General features: G+C 45.9%; 1 protein-coding gene and 1 long non-coding RNA gene across 3 annotated transcripts in view; one reads left to right on the forward strand and one right to left on the reverse strand.

The window, feature by feature from the left end:
* Window positions 1–1,169: 1,169 nt before the first annotated feature.
* On the reverse strand, window positions 1,170–22,561 carry GLRA1 (glycine receptor alpha 1; the record flags this gene model as incomplete). Of its 2 annotated transcripts, none has more annotated exons than XM_079319470.1 (8): window positions 22,435–22,561; window positions 18,337–18,404; window positions 9,773–9,996; window positions 7,158–7,240; window positions 6,376–6,513; window positions 5,428–5,642; window positions 4,701–4,847; window positions 1,170–1,460 (listed from the first exon to the last, which is right to left on the reverse strand). In XM_079319470.1, exons 1-8 carry the CDS (start codon window positions 22,511–22,513, stop codon window positions 1,170–1,172), a joined length of 1,245 nt encoding a protein of 414 aa, XP_079175596.1. In that variant the 5' UTR covers window positions 22,514–22,561. The 2 variants fall into 2 exon arrangements, with proteins under 2 accessions (XP_079175596.1, XP_079175595.1); XM_079319469.1 differs by having other exon boundaries at window positions 1,170–1,484.
* The window catches only part of LOC306808681, a 93,096-nt gene continuing 81,704 nt past the window's right edge, over window positions 12,050–23,441 (forward strand). Inside the window, exons 1-2 of the long non-coding RNA XR_013776089.1 lie at window positions 12,050–12,080; window positions 14,290–14,357. This is a non-coding gene — a long non-coding RNA (uncharacterized lncRNA). The remainder of the gene's footprint in view (window positions 12,081–14,289; window positions 14,358–23,441) is intronic.

The following is a 23,441-nucleotide window of genomic DNA, read 5'->3' on the forward strand; positions in this document are numbered from 1 at the left end:
CGTGTTAAAGGTAAATGCAGCACCAAAATAGATACAAAAATAGAATTTCGGGTCTTTTGGCCCAGCTTCACTATTAATATAACTGCTATGAAATGTCAGAAAATAAAAGCTGCTCTCTCTATACACACCTGCCCCCCACCCCCCTCACTGTCAGTATTGCCACACGCCCGGTCCTGTCAAACAGGGCATCAAGATGCCTGTTTTCTCTATATTTTAAATACAATTGCTTCCATCCCCCCATTGTAAACAAACATGGCAGAAAGGGGTTTGGAAAAAAAAAAAAAAGAACAAACAAATAAAAACCTACTTTAAAAATCCTTCATCATTTCTAGCATTCTAAATATTTCTGCCCCCTGGGGCTCAAATCCTGCCAGGTTGTTTAAAAGGACAGAAGGTACCTGTGATTTCTGATGAAGGCCCTGATGTCCTTCTCGGGTTTCCTTTGGATGCTCTCTGGTGGGGATGAGAGAGATAATGTATTTGCTTTCCTCTATGCAAAAGTCACAAAGTGTTTGATCGGCAAACCCGTGACTAAAAAAAGTAAATATATAAAATAAACAGCGATCCACAGCCTCTTTCTTATGTTTCCCCATCTATCCAGTTTTCAAAGTGCAAAACCTAGAGAAGCATAGAATTATTTTCTTGAGGTGTTTTCCTCCTTTTGTTAGGGCTTTTTTCCCCCACGTGCTTGACTGGAATGGCCTTTCTACAGCAAAAGTCAGATAAAGCATAATTGCAGTAATTCTGCACATGGAATCATGAATCATTCCAGTGACTTGAGAATCTAAGCTGTTAATAGGCTAAAAAAAGGAAATTTTTTTTGTTGGTCTTTTTTTTTCTTTTGTTTTCTTTTTGCATTATAATTAAGCATGAATATATATTACTATATTACACTGCTTGGATTGCTGGAGCAATCCACATCTTCCTATGCTGTAAAACTAACTCCCACCCTGCTCTCCCCAGATCAAGAGCTTTTTTTCTCCTCCCTGTGCCACTTACCCTCAATTCACATGATTAAAAGTCCCCTACCAGCCCCCCTTGTTTTTTTCTTTTTTTTTTGTATTTTTTTTTTTAGTAGATATTGCCGCATTCTTAAATTCATGCATTGCTGCATTGCTATTGCACATATATAAAGGATTGCTCGCTCCCTCCCGCCTGCTCCCCTCCCCTCACTGGTTGTGCACATCCTCTCTGCGGACAATCTTGTAGATGATCCAGTAGAAAATGTTGAAGATGAGGAAGGCCATGGGGAAGCCAATGCGGGAGATCTTGTCGATTTTCTTGGCTCTCTGGATGAAGAGTTTCCTCATCTCCTCGGGTGAGCGGGACGGCGCCGGCACCGGGTTGGCCGTGTTGTTGTTGTTGGCTCCCTTGACAGAGATGCCATCCTTGGCTTGTAGGCAAGCTGGCCCCATCCCATAGGCGGTGAAGTTGAACCTGCCTTCACCAGCTTCGTCCTCCTGGAACAGATTGAGCATGGGACTCTACTTAAAATGAGATATAGCCAGTGCACCCTCGCTATAAGGCTCTCCGCTGACGGTCCTGCTCTGCATGGGAGAGATGCTCCCACCACGGCACCCTGGGGCAAACCCTGCTCTTGGGAGAACAGCCTTATAGAGGGGTGCCAGCTGTGTGATGCACAGATGCAAATCAGGGGATCCAGGCACCCTGTGGAGAACTGGACTGACTTCCACCCCGCTGAGGTCTTTGACGTATTGAAGGGTTGGTGGCACTGCTTTCATTTTTCCAATTGCATCCCCTGTTTTGCTTCTGCCTCTCCCTACCCCCCCACCTCCTATCAGCACCTTCTTTGCTTTGCCTGTGCAATTTCAGCTTGCCCAGAAGGAGTGGGCTCCATGTAACTCACGTAGCCAGAGCAGCAGCTGCTTCCTACAGAGTTACATGGATGTGCAGGAGCCAGGAGCTGTCCAGGAAAAGAGCTCTGCAGGCAGCGTGCAACCAGCCCTCACTCACCTGCCCATGGCAAGCCCACAGCCATCCCCATCAGCCAACTTTTGGGGGAGGAACTGAAGTGCCCTTCTGTGGGTCAATGGTAAGACATGGCTGCTTGTGGTAATGCCAATTATTGAGAAAAAGTACAATTTGTGTTCTGATTTGAAGGCAAATGGTGTTTCTGTTTTTGGTATTTTTTTTTGTGAAAGCTTTGCTGGTATCCCAGAGTGATTTAGCCCTATTTTATTGAATACAAGGATGTAATGACAGGGAAAATTAAGTTTGGCCCAAGTAATTCAAGTAGTGAGTTGCAGAGGCAGAGTCAGAATCTGAAGTCTCTTGACTACAGGTCACCAAGGCTAATTATAGACCAGTGGCACTAATTAATCACTAACAGAGACTGATCCATGCAGTGTCTCCTAACACTGACCTAGCAGCCCCCTCTTTTGTAGCTGCCTGCCCACTGTGCCTTGCTGCCCCTTCCCCTGTGCTTCAAAAGTGTCTTTTCTGGATGGCCCCTGCATTCCACGGGCAGCTGCATGGGATGGAGGAGCAGGATACAGGGGACTTTGGAATATCTGAGCAAAACAATTTCTGAGCAAAACAAAACTAGCCAAATAAAATCAAGAGCTAACTTTCAGCAATAGTCAGAGCTTATGGAGCTTCTCACCATGTCTGTAAAACAGGGGTCAGGTAAAACTGCCTCTGCTCTTTTCCCACTGCACAAACACTGGCACATATCTGGTTTAACCTAATCCTCTCAATCCTTAATTTAGTGGATGCTTTTCTCTACTTATTTCTGAGGGGCCACTGACTGACTTTGTTTTGGCCACTGTGCCTTTATTTTGGTGAATGCTGTACTGGAGTTAGAGAAGACAAGACTTTTTCAAGGTGCCATATCAAAGGAGAAAGGCAAAGACACCACCAGCCACACTGGGAATTGTTTCCAAGTACACTCCATGTGGGTCTGATGATGCTGTCATGTTAACCAGACTTTTCCATACCACTGCAACATCTCACTTTTTTTTAGCCTGGTGTGTCATGCCTAAACCAGTCAGAGGTACCCAGACAAGTCAGGACATCAGGACAGAGCAATTAGTGTCTTTGGCAGCTGCATTAACCCATTTGCATATTAGCAGTCAGCTTAGTTTTCTGATGAGTCTGCAAACCTTGTTCATTTAGCATTTGCAAGTGTTTTTGTTTATGCTTTGCTCCAATTAAATAACTGTGAGATGGGGCAGGGACTGTGCTAACAGCCTTGTGTTCAGTGAAACACCTCTGGCAAATATCTCTTAAACTCATCTGTGTATTAGGGGCTTTTTTTCCCCTTCTTGTTGTTTCATCAACAGACTGATCTGCATACAGCACAGATCCAGAGACAGGATGTCTGAATTCAGATGAAGAGATAAATGCACTATGGAGACACCCATGTGGGTGGGTGTGGCTCTGCCTCTATTCAGCATGCTGCATCTTCTGAACCAAAGCTGTGTTGATTTTGGCTCTGTGGGTGCTGAGGGTCTCATCTGTTACTTCTCATCTGTTACTTCTCATCTGTTACTTCTTTTCCCTTGCATTTGTCCAATGCTTTTCATCCCTGGTCCTGGATGAGTTGAGCACAAGTGAACAATTATCTCCTGTTTTGCAGATAGAATGACTAAGAGAGAGAGAAATCTAGAAAAATACAAGGATTCCTGCTCCTCAGCCCCCACTTCCTCCTGGAGTGGTAGCAGTTCTGCAAGCATACACTGTGCAGTGCTGCAGGACAGGTTAGACCCTGGGAAGGACTTTTAATGGCTAAGACAGTGAAATGATGGAATGGGGATAGGCTTCTGGGTGGGATGGATCATGGAAAGTAGGCAAATACCTATGAGGAATATTTAAGGCAGACCTTGGTGGTCACCTATGTGCTTGCTTGAGACTTTAATCAGCAAAACCATCTTTGTTTTTTCTCTCCTGGCAAATATACTGGTTTTTAATGCTCTCCCAAGGGCAGCCTCTCAGACCTGGTGCTGAAAATTTCCTAACTCCTTTCCTGATTCTACCAGTTAATTAGGGACAATTTTAAAGTGCCTTTGGCCTTGTGATCACAGACACCTTTTTGTTCTTTCTAGTGTGTTCTGTGAGGTGAAATCTTTGCTGTGGCACCTCAGCCTAAAAGCTGTTAGAGCCCAGGCTGGGGAGTTGTTGGAGCTGCATGCATGCTCAGATTGGGATTGGGATTGGGATTGGGATTGGGATTGGGATTGGGATCAGCCATGGCAGGTAAGCATGGAGCAGGCTAAGGCTCAGAATAAAGCTCTTTCCTTACAGGAGGAATTTGCAGTCTGAAAGCAGATGCTTTTGAACACAGAGATGGCAGAGACAAAAGAGGTGTCACTTACCTCTGGGCTGCTGTAGGCTGTTGTTTTGGGGGTGCTGCTCTCTGACAGACACCCCTCACCCCTCCCTGCCTGCCTCCCCCCAGCCCTGGCTGCAGCTTCTGGGGAGGAGAACTCACACCAGAACTTTGCTGTGTGAAAATTGTCCTGTTGAGAGCAATCCTTTTGGCTGGCTAACAAAACCCAGCTTGTTGGACTCCTGGGCTCAGGAGGTTAGAACAGACTCCATTCATTGAGCAGCCCTGGTTTTGGTGTGTGAGCCTCCTTAACACCTGACCAGACACTGGGGACTTGCCTGGGGGCTAGTGGCTTGGTTCAGTTGGTCATGGAGTCACATTTCAGCTGTGTCCTTCATGCTCTATGTATTACCTTATGATGCCTCCTCTTCCTCCTGAACCTGAGCAGCTCTTTGTGCTGCCGAGACACGAAGTTGACAGCAGCGTATTCCAGAAGGGCAGAGAACACAAACAGCAAGCACACAGCCATCCAGATGTCTATGGCCTTCACATAGGACACCTAGGAGCCAGAGAAAGGGACAGAAATGGGGTGGCTTCCTTACCCAAATGCATTTTTACTTGGTGTTTTACCTGGCTGACATCATGTTCAGTTCATCTTGGATACCAGAATCTTGCTCGTTTAATGTGAATGTGTTATCAGGTCACTGAAACTCCTCATGGGCTCTTAAGTAGCAATAATTTCACAACTTTTGATTTATTCAGGCTGTATGTATTGTCTGTGATTGTTTATGTGCAAGAAAATCAGTAATCCACCATACCAGAAGCCCTTCATAAAGGGAAATTCAGTACTATTATAAAAGTAGGATGGTCAAGTGATTAAAAGGCTAAAAGGTAGAGTGCACATCCATGTGCAGGGGTTTGTAAAGTACAGAGCTCCTGTTTACTGGGAGCTGTGGTGAGTGCTGGATCTTAGGGGAAGTTCTGCTGCTAGTCCTAGAGAATTCAAAAATTTTTCAGGATAGGACTGGAATTTGTTCAGCTTGCCCTTAAACAGGAATAGTGCAAAGGCAGCAGGAGGATCTGTGTGGGGATTTCCTGGGGGGCATGGGTTCCCTGGTGAGGGCAGGGGTGGTCCCTACCTTGGGCAGTGATGCTCGGGAGCCAGAGCTCTGCGTGGTCATGGTGAGCACGGTGGTGATCCCCAGCCCCACACGGGCAGGTGCAGCATCCATATTGATCCAGAAGGAGATCCAGGACAGGATGACAATGAGAAGGCTGGGGATGTACATCTGGATCAAGTAATAGCCCATCTGCCTCTCCAGGTGGAAACGAGCTTCTATGCAGGTGAACTTGCCTGAGGAGGGTGGGAGATACGTGGGAGGTTATTGGTAAGGCACAGTGAGCCTCCTGTTTGCAGCCAGTGTCTGGGGATTTTCCTTGCATTGCCTAAAGCAGAATCTTCTTAGGGGAGGAAATGAGCAGCTGCTGCCCAGGGATGTAGTGATAGGACAAAGGGGAATGGCTTCAAACTGAAAGAGAGAAGGTTTAGATTAGATGTTAGGAAGAAATTCCTCTGTATGAGGGTGGGAAGACCCTGGCACAAGTTGTCCAGAGAAGCTCTGGCTGCCCCATCCCTGGCAGTGTCCAAGGCCAGGTTGGAAAAGGCTTGGAGAAACTTGGAACAGTGGAAAATGTCCCTGCCCATGGCAGAGGGATGGAACAATATGGTCTTTAATGTCCCTTCCAACCCAAACCACTCTAGGATTTTATGAACATTAACATGGCAAAGAAAGCCCTTTGGCAGTATGTCCTTTGTCACATAAATTTCAAAGACAAAATAAGGTTCTAGGAGAGAAGATCCCAACCAAACACCCTTGAATTGATGCAGATGTTACTGGGCACAAGAGGATTTTGCACATTTGTGTCCATTAGCTTTTAATTTGTTATATATATTTATACAAGTCTGTTGTCTCTGGAAGTGTAGGACAAGGCCAGAGTGCCATCAGACAGAGCAAGAGACTCTGGTAAGTGCACAATCCAGAATTCCTCTCTCCTGAACCCCTCAGTTGAGTGTTAACAGCACTGACCTGTGTTGTAGTGCTTTGTGCAGTATCTTAAGTCTTTTTCTTCTTTGAGGATAAACTGAGGCAATGTCAGCCCATCAGCAACTTGCACTGCTCCCTTTTCTTGCCACTCAAATATGAGATCATTCATTGTGTAGCCAACTGTTGAGAGGAAGGGACAAATGTCATGTGAATCACATTAAATACTGATCTGGAAAGGGACAGTGCTGCAGAAGAGAGCTTGGAGGCAGGGGTGCATGCTGGCCTTCCCTGACAGTGCTTCATGAATGGGATTTGGGTTGAGGCAAAACTGCTGTTCATGTGGTGAGAGCCAGGGCAACAACCTCCACTGGAGCTGCAATGGATTTTCTGCAACAATAACATTTTTTTCTTTAATTTGACCTGCTGAACTGTTTTCTACTGTTTCCAACTTGACCTCGTTCTCTGGAAGAAGCTCATCATCTTTCCCTCCTTTGGGATAAGCAACATGCACAAGTGGCAGATGTTCATCCAGAGAGAAAAAATCCCGCTTGTAGCTGAAAGCACTTTCACCTCTCTCTGCAAAGTGAAAGGCCAATGTAAACAGAAGCAAGCCAGGGCTCCTCACATGGGACCTTTGCAGGTTTGGCTTCTCTAGCAAATGCCACATGTGCTGAATGAATGGAAAGTCAATCCTAAGCAAGAGGTTCTTGAGCAAGCTCTGAAGGCTGGGCTGGGAATGGGCTGCAGCTGGGAAAGGAGATGGCAGGGGGAGCAGAGGGAAAAGAGCTGGTCTCCCTCCAGCCCGGGGTGTGCACAGCACTCACAGCTTTCCAACTGCATGATGCACGTCTGCACATCCATGGGGAAGTTCTTCAGGTCCATGGGGCAGGCCAGGGTCAGCGTGATCCTGAGGGGAGAAGAGACCCAGGGAATGCCAGACACTGATGAAGGCTGAGCCCCAAGCTGGGGGCAGGACTGATCCTCCATGGCTCCCCTGCCTGTGCTCTCTCTCTGGAAAGCATCAGAAGGGCTGAACATTTGGGTGTGTGACACCACTCCCAGCAGAGCCTGCTGCACGGAGCATTGCAGTGCTGAGACTGTCTAACAGAGTTTCCTGTGGATGCTAGTGACACTCAGGGAAAAAAGCAATTTGAGTTTGCCCAAGCTACTCAAAGGAAAACAGAGAGAAAAGAATTAATAACAGAGTTTAGCACCTGCTGTTGTGGACAGGAGGAGTGTGTGAGGAACGTGATGTTTTGGTAAAAGCACATTTACAAGAGACGTTGCCTTCCTTGGACCAATGAACTATAGTTCTATCCTTGTTTAAATGAACCAGTCTATAAAAATGTGTCTGCTTCTACAATAAATTGCTTCTTCAGCCTTCTGGATGAAGCCCATGTTGCTGTATTCTTTCACCACTCCCCAGCCTCACAGTGACACTCACCAAACCCTTCTGCTGCTCTGATTTTCCTGCCTTGCCTTGGGTTCACAGCAGGATTAGCAGAAAGCCCAAACCCACTCTCTGGAACCCCCAGATGGATTTCTAGAGACTGGCACTGTTTGTATATCACTGACCAGAACGTTTCTGTGTCATAAAAAACCACCAAAAAGAAGTTTGATCAAGTTCATATGTTTGTGTGAGGGGAAAGAAAGACTTCAGTGGGATTTTCTGCAGGGAAAATGCCTTGTGCTAAACCAGTATGAACTCCTGTATCTTCCCAAATTCCTCCAGTGCCCTTGAGACCTCTATTTCTGTCTCCATTTTCCACTAGGTGCAGGCTGCATTTTCTATGTTATATTGTTGTGCTGCTCTGTACCATGATCTATGCTTAAAGTGTTTGGTTGGTTCAACAAGCTGATACTAAATGATTTGCTCCAGATAGTTAGACTTGAGTTATCTGGTTTGATAATGTTGAAAATGCTGTTCCCTGAAGTGTTCAGGGTTTTCAGCTTTTTGCCTTGATGTAGAAATAGCAGAATTACCCAGGAGACAGAAATTGAATTTTTCTATCATCAGAACTACAAGAAACTTATCAGGAGGGAAAGATACTTCAATTTAAAATCTTATGTTGTGAGAAATTCTCAGCTTGAGTTTAGAGGCATGTTGGGACAGAAGATGTGACAAAGTCCACCTTCTTGTAATGCCTTGCCTAAGGTTTGATTATTGCAAATAGTAGTAACAAAAATCTGGTTAGAAAATGGCAGAGCACCCTGGAGAGGTTTTTTTTTTTAAGGGAAAGACTATTTGTCCTCCTGGAAACTCTGTATTTACAGTGTGCTCTTCTTTAGGAAAATTCTTTCTTTTTAATTTTCACAGGAAAATGTACTTATAAAGAAACTTATATTTTCATTTGGAGACAAGAGAGATAGGAAAGTTATTATTTTGAAACAAGAACTGAAATATTTTCAAGTTTTTGCCTTGAAAATGGTGATTTTTTCCATGTTCCCAGCTGATTGCCCCAGGGCTTGGGCACCCTGCATTTCCCCTCTGTGTCCCTGCAGACCCTCCTGGACTCTGTGCCACTCTCACTACAGAGTTGTTGCTGTTGGTTTTGCTCCCTACCTGTTTTTTAAAATTAAACAGTGTGATGTTACCCCATTCAGCCAACACACTTTTTTGTTTTGGCAATGAGGGAGCTGGTCTTTGGGCTGGAACCACCTTGGTGTTTGATGAAGGCCACCTAATTTCCATAATTAAGCTGTTTATTTCCCATTTTACAACTCCACACTGCTTTTCCTTCCCATAGCTGCCACTGGGAGCTGCAGTGTGAGATGGGGTGTGTGTCCCATAGGAAAATTTAGATTATACATGAGGTATAAAAAGTCTTCAATGTAGAGTTAAACTTCCCCAGTCTAAGCCAGTGAAGTTTGACCTTAATTTCATTGGTTGAAAATAAAGTGTGAATGGGGTTGGAATTGAAGGTGGGGGCTAAGGTTGATTCCCTGTGGGAAATTCAGTGCAATTAGTTCAATTTTGCTGATGGATTCTTGGATCTAGCAATAAAAGGATAAAACTGGGGAAAAACTAGGCTGAGACAAAGCCATGGGGCCCTACTTAGCATTTTCCCTGATTTTTTACTTTTTTTTGGTCAGGAAATGCTGCAGCTTTGAAAACAGAGTGTTCATGAGCTTCTACTGGTTTTCACACAGCACAGCTGCTTTTAGGCTTGTACTAACATAAGACAGATGAAGTAATTTTACATTAGCAATGTACCAGCAAGGAGCAGAAGTCCTTGAACTGAAAGAGGTAACGATGAGTTAAATTCCATCCCAGAACAACCCTCTGTCTCAATATGCTTTAAGAGAAGTCTCTTTCTTCCACATTGCTTCAGCACTGCTAATTTACACCTTAAAAACCTTAAATATATTTTCTGCAACCAAATCTAGGTTGGAATGGGCTTGAGCTGAGCCCCTCCCCAGCCTGGCGCAGTCACCTCACCTAATGCTGTAGAGCACGTTGCCATTCCTGGAGATCCTCAGCAGCTTGTTGTCCGTGGTAATCTCATGGAAATGAGCCCCTTTCTCGTTGGCAAAGAACAGGTCAGGCTTCCAGATGGAGTCCAGCATGGAGGGGTCCAGGTCCAGGGAGTCGTCGGGGTACTCGTTGTAGGCCAGCCGGGGGTCGTTCCACTGCTGCCGCAGGAAGATGTTCACCCTGTAATCCTGCACAGACACAGCCAGCTCAGCCCAGCTCAGCCTGCTGGGCAGGGAGCACCTCCTAAAACCAGCCTCAAGTGACCCAGGCCTGTGCAGGCCTACGGCTCCCAGGCTGTGCCAAGTGGTTTTGGTGTTATTCCTCAAGGGAATTATTAATTTGTGGCTTTGTAGCTTGCAGCTGTGTCACAGCATGAGCAGCTGCCTGTCCCTGCATCCCTCTGTGACAGCAATTGTCAGCTGTGTGGGCAGTGCCAGGACCTCTCTGTCTGCAGCCTGGGGCTGCACAGGTGATGAGCAGTTGTGGAGGTCAGGACTGCCTCTGTCAGCAGGAGGATGGTCCAGAGGATTTTTGGGGAAAGAAACTGAAACCAGCATCCTTTCAGAGCTGAACTGTCCCATACTGTGATTATCTGTGGTTCCCCCAGCACTGGGAAAGGAAAATCACAGTGAGACAGGTTGTCCATGAAGGAGAAATTCCCCGTGTGTCTGCTAATATAAGGATAACTCAGATGCACTGATGGGAGCAGCTGCCCTTGGTTAGAATTTATGAGCAGGAGAGGGATATGTAGCTCTCCAAATCCTGAGCATTCTGGGTTCCCCTCTCTAATGTCAGAATATCATAAAGGCTGCAGATTTTATAGGATAACCATCTTCCTTAATTGAAGGTAGTCCCTCTGCACTATGCAAAATTATACTTGCTTCATAACCACGAGTCTTACAGCTCCTCTAAGGTCCCCAGGTCAAGGCTGGCTGTTGATGCAGAGTTCAGACACTACTGGAAAATTAGAGGCAGTTTCTCTTCTTCCTGTCTGACCAACAGCTTCCCAGGGTGATCAGCATGCTCCTTTTCTTCTGACTTGCACATAAGAAAGTGAACCAATAAATTAAAATGGGGAGAGGATGTGCCAGCTATCAGGAGAGGGATGAAAGCTCCACAACCATAAATTAATTGACATTTTCTAAGTATAGAGGCAGACTGAGTCTGAAGAGCAGCATATAATAAACCAATTCCACTGCCCAGGCCCCAAGGAATAGTTGTGCTCATGGTTAAGGGTTTCTTTGCTGCCTTTCTAACAAAATGTACTTTGAAGACTTTTATTAGGAGACAGGTAATGGAGGGTGTCTCATGGTGTCTGATCCCTGCTGCAGCACTCGGTGAGAGGCTCCCCCTCACTCTGCCACCAGGTTTGCTCTTTCCATCTGGAGAGCACAAAGCTCTGGAGTGGAGGGTGCCTCTGTAGGAGAGACTTTCTGCTGCCTCACGAGCTCACTTGGCTGTGCACCTACATCCTCTTGTCCAGGAGGGCACGACTCTGGTGGTGCCCAGTGGCACTGGAGGGCTGGGAGAGGATTGTGTTGGGTGCTCTGTGCCTTGGATGAGGCACTTCTTAGCCAAGCACATGGTCTAGAGTCTGTTTCAGGCCACTTAGTGCCATCTGCATCCTCAGAGCACAGAAGCTGCTAATGACATTAATGATTGTGACAACAGCAAATGAACCACGGACTTGATGCTAAAAGGAGCAGACCTCTGAACACAAAAAAGAGTTGCAACACTCTTTCCTTCTGCTGATATTCCAAGTGTCACCTTCACAAGTCCTAGTGCATCCCTCTCACTTAATTATTCATGTCTGTCGACCCTGGATAATGTGTCTGGAGGAAATGTGAATAGCTGGGGACAGCTGGGGATCAGGGTCTCAGCACAGAACCAGCCCATCACACAAGCCTGGACAAGGAAAGGATCCATGAATTCCCACTTTCCACAGCAGGCAGCAGCTCCCAGAACTGTGTGTATATTTTCAATTCTCCCTTTTCTGTGCATCAAGATCTGCAGCCATTACAGTCAGGGGAAATCAATGTCACTGACCTAATAGGTAGAAAGCAAACGGTTGTTTTGCTTATTCAGCTACAAATAAGCTAGATGCTAGCAGGTCAGCTCCAGTTTGGGACTTCTGTCATGTAGAACACAAATTAAACTCGTGTTTGGAAGAAACTTCAGTGGTAGCTGCCCAGAAGTGTGCTCAGCCTGATGGAGTAGTGAAAGGGGGGAGGGAATGGAGCCAAATTCCCTATAACAGCCTGAGTTACTGCAGGTAAGCTTTGTTGATGGAGTAAATTCACTGTTTTGGCTCCAAAACTTGCCAAAAGGACAGGAAAGGGTGAGACAGGAGGTGGTGAATGGTTTATATTGGCACCACAGCAGGTATGAGAGCCCACAGGCAGAATGATAGCCATAGTCTGTCACCACGAGGAGGCATCTTAATTAAATGCTAGTGGGCCAAATGAAAATTAACTTCTCACAGTGGATGGATGTGAGGAGGCCCCTCCTAACTCAGCTCCAGAGTCACAGTGTCCTGTCCTCATGTCCTGCTGAGAGCAGCCCAGGGGCACATTGTGGATGTGTGGTGTGAGAAACTGCATCACCTCCACCCTGGGATGTGCAGCAGTGTGGGGAATAACTCTGGTTTGTGTAACTGTGCTACTCCTTTGGAGACAAGTGTTTGCTGTGGATGTTTTTTGTTTTGGAATACAGAAAATGAAGCATTTATGTTGTGATATAAAAAAGGCAAGGACAGAGAAATATGATACATGCACTGAATGCAATACTCTGGCTTTGACATTTCAAGGCATGAATATTTTACTTCTGTCTGTGCATTTATGAAGATCTTCCTACTGAGGGAGTTTATTCCACAGTCCTGCCCTTCTCACTGAGAATGTGGTTTTCTCCCAGATGCCTTTGCCCTTATGTCATTGCACTGCAGTGTTGAAGGTTCTGAGCAGCCTTTTAGGTTTCTTGTGTCCAGCCTTATTTGAGCATAAATGTAAAACCAAGCACTGTGACTGCAAACTGGACATGACACTGCCTGGGGAGGCAGCAGAAGGCATGGAGAGCAGTCATGGTATGTGTGTGCTGTGACACAGGCTAAGAGAAGGGTTACAGTGCTCTGTACCAGCTGAAGATCCTCTGTGCTGGGAGCTCTGTCCTCAGCACTGCAGTCAGGCTGAGAGGTGATGAGCCAAGCAACATTCCTTGGCTACCTGGAGATGGGCAGCATTTCCCCTGGATGCTGTTATTAGGAGATCTTCATTAGCATCCCCAAGAAGTTCATAGTTATTCCTAAATGATGGACAGCATTGGCTAATTTCTGATGTGAACTTTCAAGCAGAGAAAAAAGATGTTTGACTGGGGCTGTAAACTTGGCAAAAAAAAAATTCTCTTTCTCCATATCCTCCTCATTCCTCACGTTCCTCATTTGTGTGCCTATCACATCCAGGCATTGATTATCTTGTGCAGCCTGCTCCTCTGGCTGGCTGGGGAGAGGGGAGCAGCAGTGAAGGCATTCAGGAGCTTTGAAACATGGCACAAAGGCATTTTACTCCCAAAAGGGAAATGACACAAGGCAGGAAGAGAATAACTGGAGTGATCAAAGTAGTTCAATTTGATAATGCTGAAATGAAATTCTGCTTAGTGACCTCTCAAGGAGACAAGGAAACAGAAGATCATTTGAGACCTTCCCTCCCCAGGATCCCATAGCCTTGACATCTGCTGACAGCAGAGGAGGCTGGAGGCAGTGCTGGGCAGAGGGATGGAGCCTCTCAGGACACTCAATGGATTTTCCCTCCTGACTCAGGGGTTCTGTCAGAGCAGCCTCTGCACTGAACAGTTTTGGGGAGACATTTCCCCTTTGATAAATTTACATTTTGCTGTTGGAAAAAACAAGGTAGAGACTGATCTCCTTCAGATGGGGATTCTGGGACTCCAGCTGGGCAGCAGAGCATGAGGGGCTTTATTAGCATTGAGTTAATTCTCTAGAATGGGAATGAACAAACATTTTGAAGGCAATCTGTCTTCCCAGGATCACTACAACAGACTGCAAAAAACCCAAGCACACCAGGAGCAACCCTAGGAAGGGTTAATGGCCAAGTAGCCAGTTTGAAGCCAGTGTGGAAACACACCTGGGTGAGGGGAGGAGGAATCTGTATCAGAGAAGGGCAGGCACTTGGTGAGGGATGGGAGCAGTACCCTGGTGCTTAGTAAGTGTGGGGGTCTTTATGCTGGAACCCAAAGTAGAAAGTTTTTCTGTGTCTCCTACAAAAAGTGGGGAATATATATCTTTCTGAGCCAGTAGAACTGCTGGAATGTGAGATGTAGCCAGCATCCAGAATTACAAATGTGGGTATTTAGTAGTGAGGTTTTATTTTTCAGCTTGAGGGGGTTTTGTGTCCTTGTATTTGGGTTGCACAGCCCTATTTCATGGCTTCTTTTTGTTGTTTTTCTTTTCCACATCCCTCCTCCATTAGTGTGAAGACAAACTCCAATTACAGACAGCTGGAACACTGCAGGTCTAACACTGAAATGGCAGCAGACTGTGAGTTGTTGTGCAAACCTTTTCATTTTGTGTTGTGTGACTTGTTAGGTGCTTATCATCTCTGTGGGACTGATGGTTGGGTTTAAGAATGACTGACTGCAGGAAAATTTGCTCAAAACCTATTTTTTGCTATGGGCTTTGTGTGTTGAAACTCATATCCTTTGCTGATTTTTGAAATGAGTGGGATCAGCATTAAATGTGTGACCCAAGTTCTTCATCAGAATCTTGGCTGTACTGGGGTTTGTGGGTCTTGATTGAATTTATTGGTCTGCTTTGCAGGAGGCTTTGTTTTTTCTTGTTGGAAATCTCGTGTGCAGATGTCTCTGAACAAGTACTTAACATTTGGACAGTTGCAGCCTCCAGCTTCTCCTGTCCCCAGGAGATGCTGGGAGCCCAATTGTGGCTGTGCTGGAGCAGGCTGGAAGGTCACATTTGCTTTGCTCTTTACAGATGAGATAACTATGGCATGAAAGGAGCAAAAATGAATTTGCATATTTACATTGTGTCTAAGGGAGGCTGTGCTGGCTCTTCTGTGATTTTTCTTTCTTTTTCCAGTCTCTTCTTTGCTGTGTGTGGGTCATTTTAAAAGGAAGAGTCTAGAATCATCCTGAGTCCAGCTGCTAGCATTGCTAGGTGATGATATAAAAACATATTCCTTCTTCTCCCTGTGCTTCCTCTGTGCTCCCTGCTGCCTAAGCCAATGGAAAATCATAAAACTGCAGTTTCCATTGGAGAAGTGAACAAGGGCATCACTTCATTTCAAATTTGCTGTTATAGCAGGGAATTCGTTAATTAAATACTCAGATAACCCTACCAGTTGCTTCATGCCCCAAGAAAAAGCCAAAGCTGGTGCAGTTCATTCACTTAAAACCCCAGATCTGTTCCCAAGATGTTTCACTTCTGTTTATTTGGAATGAGGAATTTCTACATTTGCTATAGGTTTCATAATCTGGTATGGCTGGGGAACTGTTTGTGCTTTTGAACAGCAAAAAGGGATTTAAGAGCTTGTGTTTGGGGGTTGTTTGGTGTTTGTCCTAAAAATAATTGGAGAGAGTGGCTGCATCTTGCACTTGTCCTTGGGAATCCCTGGCTGCTGGCTGCACTATTGCAGAGATGCTTTGGGACAGGAGGAATCTGCACTCATCTGGCTGTTGGGGTTGGTGCTCTCCTTCCCTTTGGAGCACTGGCTGGTTTCACAGGGATGTGCTCCCAGTCCTTAGAGCTGCAGGCGAGTGAGGCTGGACACAAGCTCTGAGCTGCAATCCAGCATAAATGTCCAGTCAATTATCTGCACCACTAGTGGCTTTTATGTTGGGTCTCCAGCTCTGCAGGATGCTTAAAGGAGTTACTTCCCTTGCTCTAAATCAGCTCTGCCTTAGGAATTCAATTTGGTGGATGACTTTGCCTTTTAATTATTTTTAAATTCCTTCTAACCTTGCAGAAGTTTTCTGATCTCCATTTCTTGCCTTGTTCATTTTGAACCTTTGTGGGGCAGATAGCAGCTTTCTGCCCACTCTGGGGAGTTTCTGCCTTCTCTTGGCTGCAACTCATTTTCTTTCCTTCTGAGGTTTGTAGACTCAGCTGTCTGCATCAATTGCCTGTTGTTTTTTTGTTTTTTGTTTGTTTGTTTTTTCTATTTTTCTGTATTCTCTCCACTTTCTCTACCTTCCTGAGCACTCTCCCTCTAATTTCTCTAATCCTCTCTATGGTGAGCTCATGGTTTACACTGATTTGTGATATTCAGGCAGTGTAAACTTAGAAGGGAGCATTGGTATTTTCTATTGGTAGGAAGTATCAGCCCACTATGGAGATATTTTAAAGCCTTCTGCACTGCACGTGAGGTACCCATAAAACCCCATGATTTCTCCTGCAGATATTAGTGTAACAGTACTGAAATATAAGGTGATGTAGACCTGAACCTGACCAGGCTTAGAGTGCATAATGATGGGGGTTTAAAACATAATTTTCTTTCTTTTTGGTCAGTGAAGCAGCTGGGGGAGTTTTGCCATCATTGTTCCCAGGGGTCAGTAACAGGCTATAGATAAAATTGATTTTCCCCTCTCCATTTTTAAGCTGCCATCTCTTCCTCTGATATTTGACCACTTGTTTGAATTAAACACAGTCAGGTCTGTCTCAGAAGCCCTTCAAGGCAGGACAGTCTGTTCTCCCAGGAGCTGTGCTGGGAGCTGGCACTGCCTGTTTGTCCTGCTGCATCCCCAAACAGCAGGGAGGCTCTGCAGAGAAAATCCCAAGTGTACAAATCCCCAGGACCTCTCCAGCTTGCTGAGATCCTCTTTTCAGCTGTTTCAGTTCCTGTTTCTTGTGTTGCTGTTGGTGTTTACGAGCAGAGCTGCTGCTCCCACACAAGAGCATTAGATCAGGCTGTGTGCAGTGCTGTGTCAGCCTGGCATCTGGGCTGGCTCCTCAGAGCTGCCTCGGATATTTCTAGACAAAGCAATGTGCCCACAGGGTGTTCTTGGGTTCCCATGGGAAGTTTTTTTATCCATGGAAGATTGCCTTTGAAATGAGTGGCATCTGGAGATGATAGCAAGTCCCTGCAGCGTGTCTTGGAGGTGAGCTGCATTTCTCTCATGCTAGTCTGTGCTAATTTTATGGAGCATCCTGCTTTACAGGGATCATGTGGCATCTTTGGCTGCTCCAGTGCATCTCTCAGTGTGGGACAGATGAAAAGCACGTGAGTGGAATGTGCTCTGTGCATTGCACAGATCCTTTGTGGGCTTGTCCTGCTCCCTTGCACTCTGGGTTGGTGTAGGAGCAGCATTTATTGCCTGTAACTCCAAAGGAGGGAACCACTAAACAGTAAATTAGGAACAGATGTGTATTTGGGTGGCAGTTCTTCCTCTTTTGCTTTTTATAAAAGGAATCCATGCTACACTCCTCACCTGTGAGCTCTGACAAATTCTGCAGACCAGATAGGAAATCTGTTTCCTTGTGCTTGGACAGAAAAACAGCTGTTGTTTCCTCCTCTACCAGAACTGAACTGTCCCAACCCAAATATTTCCAGCAGAATGATGTAGTGTCAGGAGAGACTTATAACCTGAGCTGTGTGGCTGTGGCTCTCCTCTGACAGTGGTGTGCATGCCAAGTAATTTGTTCAAGTCAAAGGGTGTGATCTATATGCAAAGCCTAAAACTTCCTGCCTGAATGCACAAAATGCCTGAAGCTGGAGCCTTGCATTCTTCATTCAGCATTTTTCTAGAAAAAGAATTACCAGAGGGTAATTAAACACCATATTTCTGGATTATCTTTAATTAGCACAGCAGTAAGGCACAGTACCTCCAGAGTTTTCCTTTGCTGTTCACTGGTTATGTCACAACCAATCTTTAATAGTTTTCAGATGGAGCAATTATCTCCTGTTCTAGTGATCCTCTGCTCCTAGTGCCTTGCCAATTAGATACAGCCTTTAGCCATGCTCACTAATTTTGTATGAAGTGAGCCTTAACTCAGAAATATTGGTTTTGATTTTCTACTAAAAATCATTGTCTACCAGAAATATGTCTCCAAGAAAACAATCATCTTAATCTTTAATCTCATCATTTTCTTAATCCTTGGGAATCTGAAATCCTGGTGCAAGTTGAATTTGAGTTCAGTTGATTTCCTTTCTCTTTGAATCCAGGTTAATTTTGGATTTATGCCCACTTAAACACAAAGTATCTGTAACTGTCGCTGAGTTTGGAGTCTCAGGCAAATCTTCAGAGAAAGGTTATTTGTTTTCTTTTCTGGCCCTTGTCCTTTGCCCATGGAGTGTTTTTATAAGATGCAGATGGAAACTGTGTGATGTTCAACTACGTGAAACGAGTCTTGTGTGTTGACCATTAATTTACTCCAACCCTGAGTAAACCTGGGAGCAGTGAGTGTTTTTCCCTGGTCACTCTGAGGAGGAGGGTGATGCAGAATTTCTGGGAGTGCAGTGAGGCTGAGCCAGTAGCTGAGCAGCTGTGCTGTGGTTTGTACTTACCATAGTTGTTTCTGCAATCGAACCAAAGCTGTTGATGAAAATGTTGCAGCTGACGTTCACTGGTGGGCCTGCATGACAAACACAGATTGGAACAGCAGCTCACTGGGTGCTCCTGGAACAAAGCATTTCCACTCTGTGGAGCTGAAACCTGCAGGGGGAATGGGGTGAGGAGGGGAGGAAGGTCTGGGTGGCCCAGCCAGGTCTAGTTTTGGTTCTGATGCCAGTTGGACACCAGGCAGTGCTCCTGCTCTGCCTCTGCTCCCCTGTTTATCTATCTCTGCTGGAACTGTTCAGATGAACAGGAATAGATCAGACCAGCCAGGACAATGTCTAAGTATCTTGACCTGGCTATATCTCACCTTGGATGTGATAGCAAGTTATCCCCTGAGACACAACTGGCTTTTATTTAGAGCAATACTTATGAAACCCTCTCTGTTCCTGAACTAGGGTGATGTGGTCCCATCAAAGCCAGTGCAGCAGGGTGAGCTGCAGGATCAGGCTGGCCAAGGCAGTAAATACCCCACATGGTGGTGGTGGTGGGGAGCAGACACTGCCTGCTTGACCCTCTGCATCCTCAGACAGCAGGGAGGGACTGGCTGCCCATCAGAGCAAATCCCAGGCTACAAATCCCAAAGACCTTTCCAGTGTCCTGACATCTCCTTTTCAGCTGTTTCTGTACCTGTGTTTCTTGTGTTGCTGTGGGTGTTTCCAGGCAGAATTACCTGTAAATCCCAAACCCCAGGTGATGATCCTGATCTGGCTCACACTGGGTAGGAGAATTCAGGGCTGTGCCAGCAGGAATTCTCTGGCTGTCCTGTTTGGGCAGAAGGTAATCCTGGTCTCTGGGCCATGCCTCTCCTGGGCTTGATTTGCTTTCAGACCAAAACTTTGCTTACCCTGCTATTACTGGAGAGGTTAAGGGGTCACCAAAGGAGAAGACTGAGGGTTAAGGGATGAAAAGATTGTGGTTTGAGGGCATGGGGTCAGTCTGTGTGTTACTGATGCCCAAAGGAGTGACTGGAAGTGTTTCACAACATTGCCAGGAAAATGTGAGGTGGAAATGCTGTATTTACACAGAGGGAGATGCCAAGAGCTGCAGTTCAGCACAAAGCAAAAATCTGGGTAGCATTTTGGAACCAGGGCATACCTGGTGCCTGGCAAACCTATGGCTGCCCACATATAATGAGAGGATTTTTTGTAGAGGGTTGGAGCAAAAGGAGCCACTTCTCTAGGGGCTGCCAAAGCTGCTGTGGGCACTGCTCAGGATGTGGTGGGGAAAGGCAGCCCAGGCAGAGAGCAGAGACTGCCCCAGGGACCAAGGTCTCCTTTTGCACCAGAGTTAATCTCATATCATCCCTGTGACAGATGCTTCTGGCAAGATAAGATCTGTGCAAGTAGAGAGTGTGGATTTTCAGATTATTCTCCCATTTTTTATGGAGTCAGGGATGGTGTCTGCATTTCAAACACTGCCTGGTGGCTCAGCCTGCTGGGGGAGTGATGTTCCTGTTAAGGTCACATCTGCAGTCTGGCTGTTGCTGCAGCATGAAGTGCTGGGGGGGGAGGAATGGCTTTAACGAGAGCCTTGTGCCTCTAATCAGTGCAAACTTCCTCCTGTGTGGAAATTAATGGATTTTCATGATTACTGAGGAACATTTGGAGCTTGGTTTTCTCCATTTCCCTTTCCTCCTCTCCTACTTTGGCCTGCTCTAAAGTTTGTGCCTGTCCCCTGCAGTGATGCTCTCTGCTGGGGTTTTCTTGGTGTGAGTCCCAGGCAATCTGAGCAGCTGCTGTCTATCCAGCCCCAGACAACCTCTGCCAGCTCAGCAGCATCTCACACTGCTCAGCCTGTGCAGCTTTCTCCAGGCTGTTAAACACTGGCACGGGTTGAGCTATCAGACACAAAAATTATGTATTTTTTTCACCTCACCCCTGCATTCACCAAGCCCTCTTACCCAGAAGTTTATCCACAGGCTGAAAGCACACAGTTATCAGGCTTTAGTACTTGTTTCATCCCTTCTGTTGAGCTCAGGGGCATTGCTTTGTTCTGGATCCCTTCATGAACAGCATAAAAGATCCCTGAATATGTGATTCCCCTCCAACAGGGCACAGTATAAGGAAAACACTGAGCTGATCTGATGCCTGCACATTCTCATGGCTGTGACAGGTATGGAATATTTCTGTCCCCCTGCTTCTGCTCAGTGCTGGCACAATGCTGAGTGTGGGGTGGGTTTGGCTGTGCATGTGAAGCTCCTTGGGGCAGCCCAGCTCTTGTTGAGGCACTGAGCTCTTCTCAGTGTGTCCAAGGGGAGCCATGAGCTCCCTACAGGATTTGGTGGTTTTTGGTGTTTTTTAGCTTGTGAGAGTCTCTAGAAAATTCCCTGCCTATCACTGAATATTCCTCCTCTGTGCTGGGATGCGGCTGGGAGGGAATGGAGTTTTCCAGCAGCAGGGATAAGGGCACAGCCTGGGTGAGAGATGCCCTGCCCAGCCCCTGCCAGGTTCCTCTCTGTCCCTGCTCGACTTCCTGACTTCATCCTCTAGTTTAAAACCCAAACACCACTTCTGTGTTCTCAGAATGTGAATCCACAGCTAAGCCCAGACTTTACAGCATTTACAGAAAGGCTGCAATCTTCTTTTTGTTAATCTTCCCCTCCCCAAAAATCAATCTGATATGGATCTTCGGTATTATTTTCATTTAGATCTAAGCAATTAAAATGTCTTTATGAGTTACTGCAGTTAATTTAAATGATGTGCTTTGAGAGCTACAACCCCAAGCTCTGTAAAACACCTCCTATGCCTCCCATATAAATTGGAGCCTGATTTATGTGTGGGAGGCTAAGCCAGCAAAACTGCCCTGAGGGGAAGGTGTAGTTCATTGAAGTAAAACTGAAATTAAATTATCTCAAATAAAAATGCAATACAGCTGCCTTCAGCAGGAAGTGAATGTATACATTTCATTAAATATTAAAGTTTAATTTGTGTGTGTGCATAATTTAGAGGTAGGCAGGTTTATAGGGTGATATTTTAACTCCTTGTGATTTGGAAAAGAGCAGCAGTGTCCTCTGTTGCCTGGTTGGTTGCTGGGATGCAAGATTCCCACCTTTCTTTGGGTTTAAAAGAATTTATTGTTAGAAGCTGGGTGCCAGGTGCTGTCACCAGTGATTAATGGGTCCTGGGAGTCCTGTCAGCCCTGCCAGTGGCTCCAGGGGAGAAGGAACTGCTTGCAGGAAACAAAAGAAGTGAACAGAATGAGCTTTGGAGATGGCTGGGCAGTGTCTGAGAGGGGCATTTATCTTTATCTCTGGGTGTGATTTGGGGCCAAAGAGCCCTGGGAAAGGGAGCCAGTTAAAAAGAAAGGAAAACATAACCATAGAATAGTTTAGATTGGAAGGGTCCTTTAAGTCCCATCCTCTGCCATGTGCAGAGACATCTTCCATTAGGGCAGGCTGAAAAAAACATCCAAAAAGCCCGTTGCAGAACCCCACACCTCACTTGCTAGAAGAGCTGTTTTGAGGAGAAAAGAGGTTTTGTTGCCTCTGCCAGGGCCTGATTCAGTGCTGCTTGTCTGCCATGGAATATGGGGTAGACTGGAAAACTGGGTGGGAAAAACAGAGCAGTGTTACTGTAGGGGGCAGGGGAGGGTTTGGGCTGCCCCTGGCATGGTTGGAGTATCTTCAGAGCTGATGGGAGAGGCTGCTCTTGGCTGCAGTGGCTGTAAGGGGGAGCATTGCCTGCCATTAGCACTGTGGGCAGCAGGGAAATGAAAGTTGGGGATTTTATCTTAACCCCTAAAGATGCTCAGCTTCCTGCCAGTCACTGCTTGGTTTGACAGGATCCTTGGTCCCTATATTGAAGCAGGGATTGGAGCCCTATGTTTGCAGTATGTGAAGTTCTTACATGGTTGTTTCCACTCTGAGCAGACATTTGCTGATGTCTTTCCAGACATCTACAGGGATCCACGTGCCAAATATTGTTATGATACATACTTCATCAGAACATAAATATTCATATTTCATGTAGCATTAGGAAGGTAGTAATGAGGATTGCATGCAGTTTTCGTGCCAAAATGAAAACAAAAAAGCTGTTATTTTTGCATACCTTTAAAATTTGGTCTGATCCTGGCATCATATCCTGAAGTTCTCCCCATCAACTTATCCAAGAAATCAGAAGGAGACATGGGTTTGGGGGCAGATCGAGCTGCTGCTTCAGCTTCCTTGGAGGCTGCCAGGCTGTGCAAGTAGAAGTAGAGAGGAGGTTTCAGTGTGTATCCCATGCTGGGGAGGGCTTGGGGTCCAGAAACAGAGCAGTCAGCATCTTATTCCTGCTGAGGCAGGATGGGTACCCATGTGAATTCCTAATGAGGCTGGTCTCAGCTAAATTGTTTGCCCAGCCCAAACATCTCCAAATACAGAATCCCAGCTGCCACCAAAGCAGAAGAGAGATGATGAGCAGTGAAAATCCTTTTGTGAGTTTAGGTATAGCTCCTTGGTGTGCCACTAAATTACAAATGTGAACTCTGGTTTGAGCTCCACAGGTAAAATACACTCTGAGATTAGCCTGGGGCAGCAATTACTGCTTAATTACAAGGCAAATAGCAAGGAGCATATTCAGTACTCTGACAGTATGATTTTCCAGAAGGCAGGTAGGATCAGAGGAATCTGGGGTTTGAGGTTTAAATGAGCACCATGTGGTGGTACAGCTCCTGCAGAGCCTTTGGGGCTGTAGGGGACAGGGGTGGTTTTGCTGATCAGTCCAGCCTTTGCTATTGGTACCTGCAATGCAGGCTCTGAGTTCAACACACAACTGGAGTGTTCTGAAATTTTGCTCATGTTGGGTTGAAGATGAAAGGAAATGGAATCTTTCTGAGGTTTGTATGGACTCTGGGGCAGAAAGAGTGAAATCACCAATTTATCTGTAGAAAACAAAAACCTGTGGCTAGCAATGCAAAATCTGCAGGGTGATGATTTGGGATTAGGGACTCTGTTGTTTTCATCTACACAGCAGCAAGTGACCCTTGGTATTAGGTGTTCATTCTCAGCTTTGCAGGAAAGTTTGACTTCCCAGGCAGGAACAGACATTATTCAGTACCCTCCCTCTGCTTGTAA

The sequence above is a fragment of the Erithacus rubecula genome (genome assembly GCF_903797595.1).
Source record: "Erithacus rubecula genome assembly, chromosome: 16".
Classification (NCBI taxonomy): Eukaryota; Metazoa; Chordata; class Aves; order Passeriformes; family Muscicapidae; genus Erithacus; species Erithacus rubecula.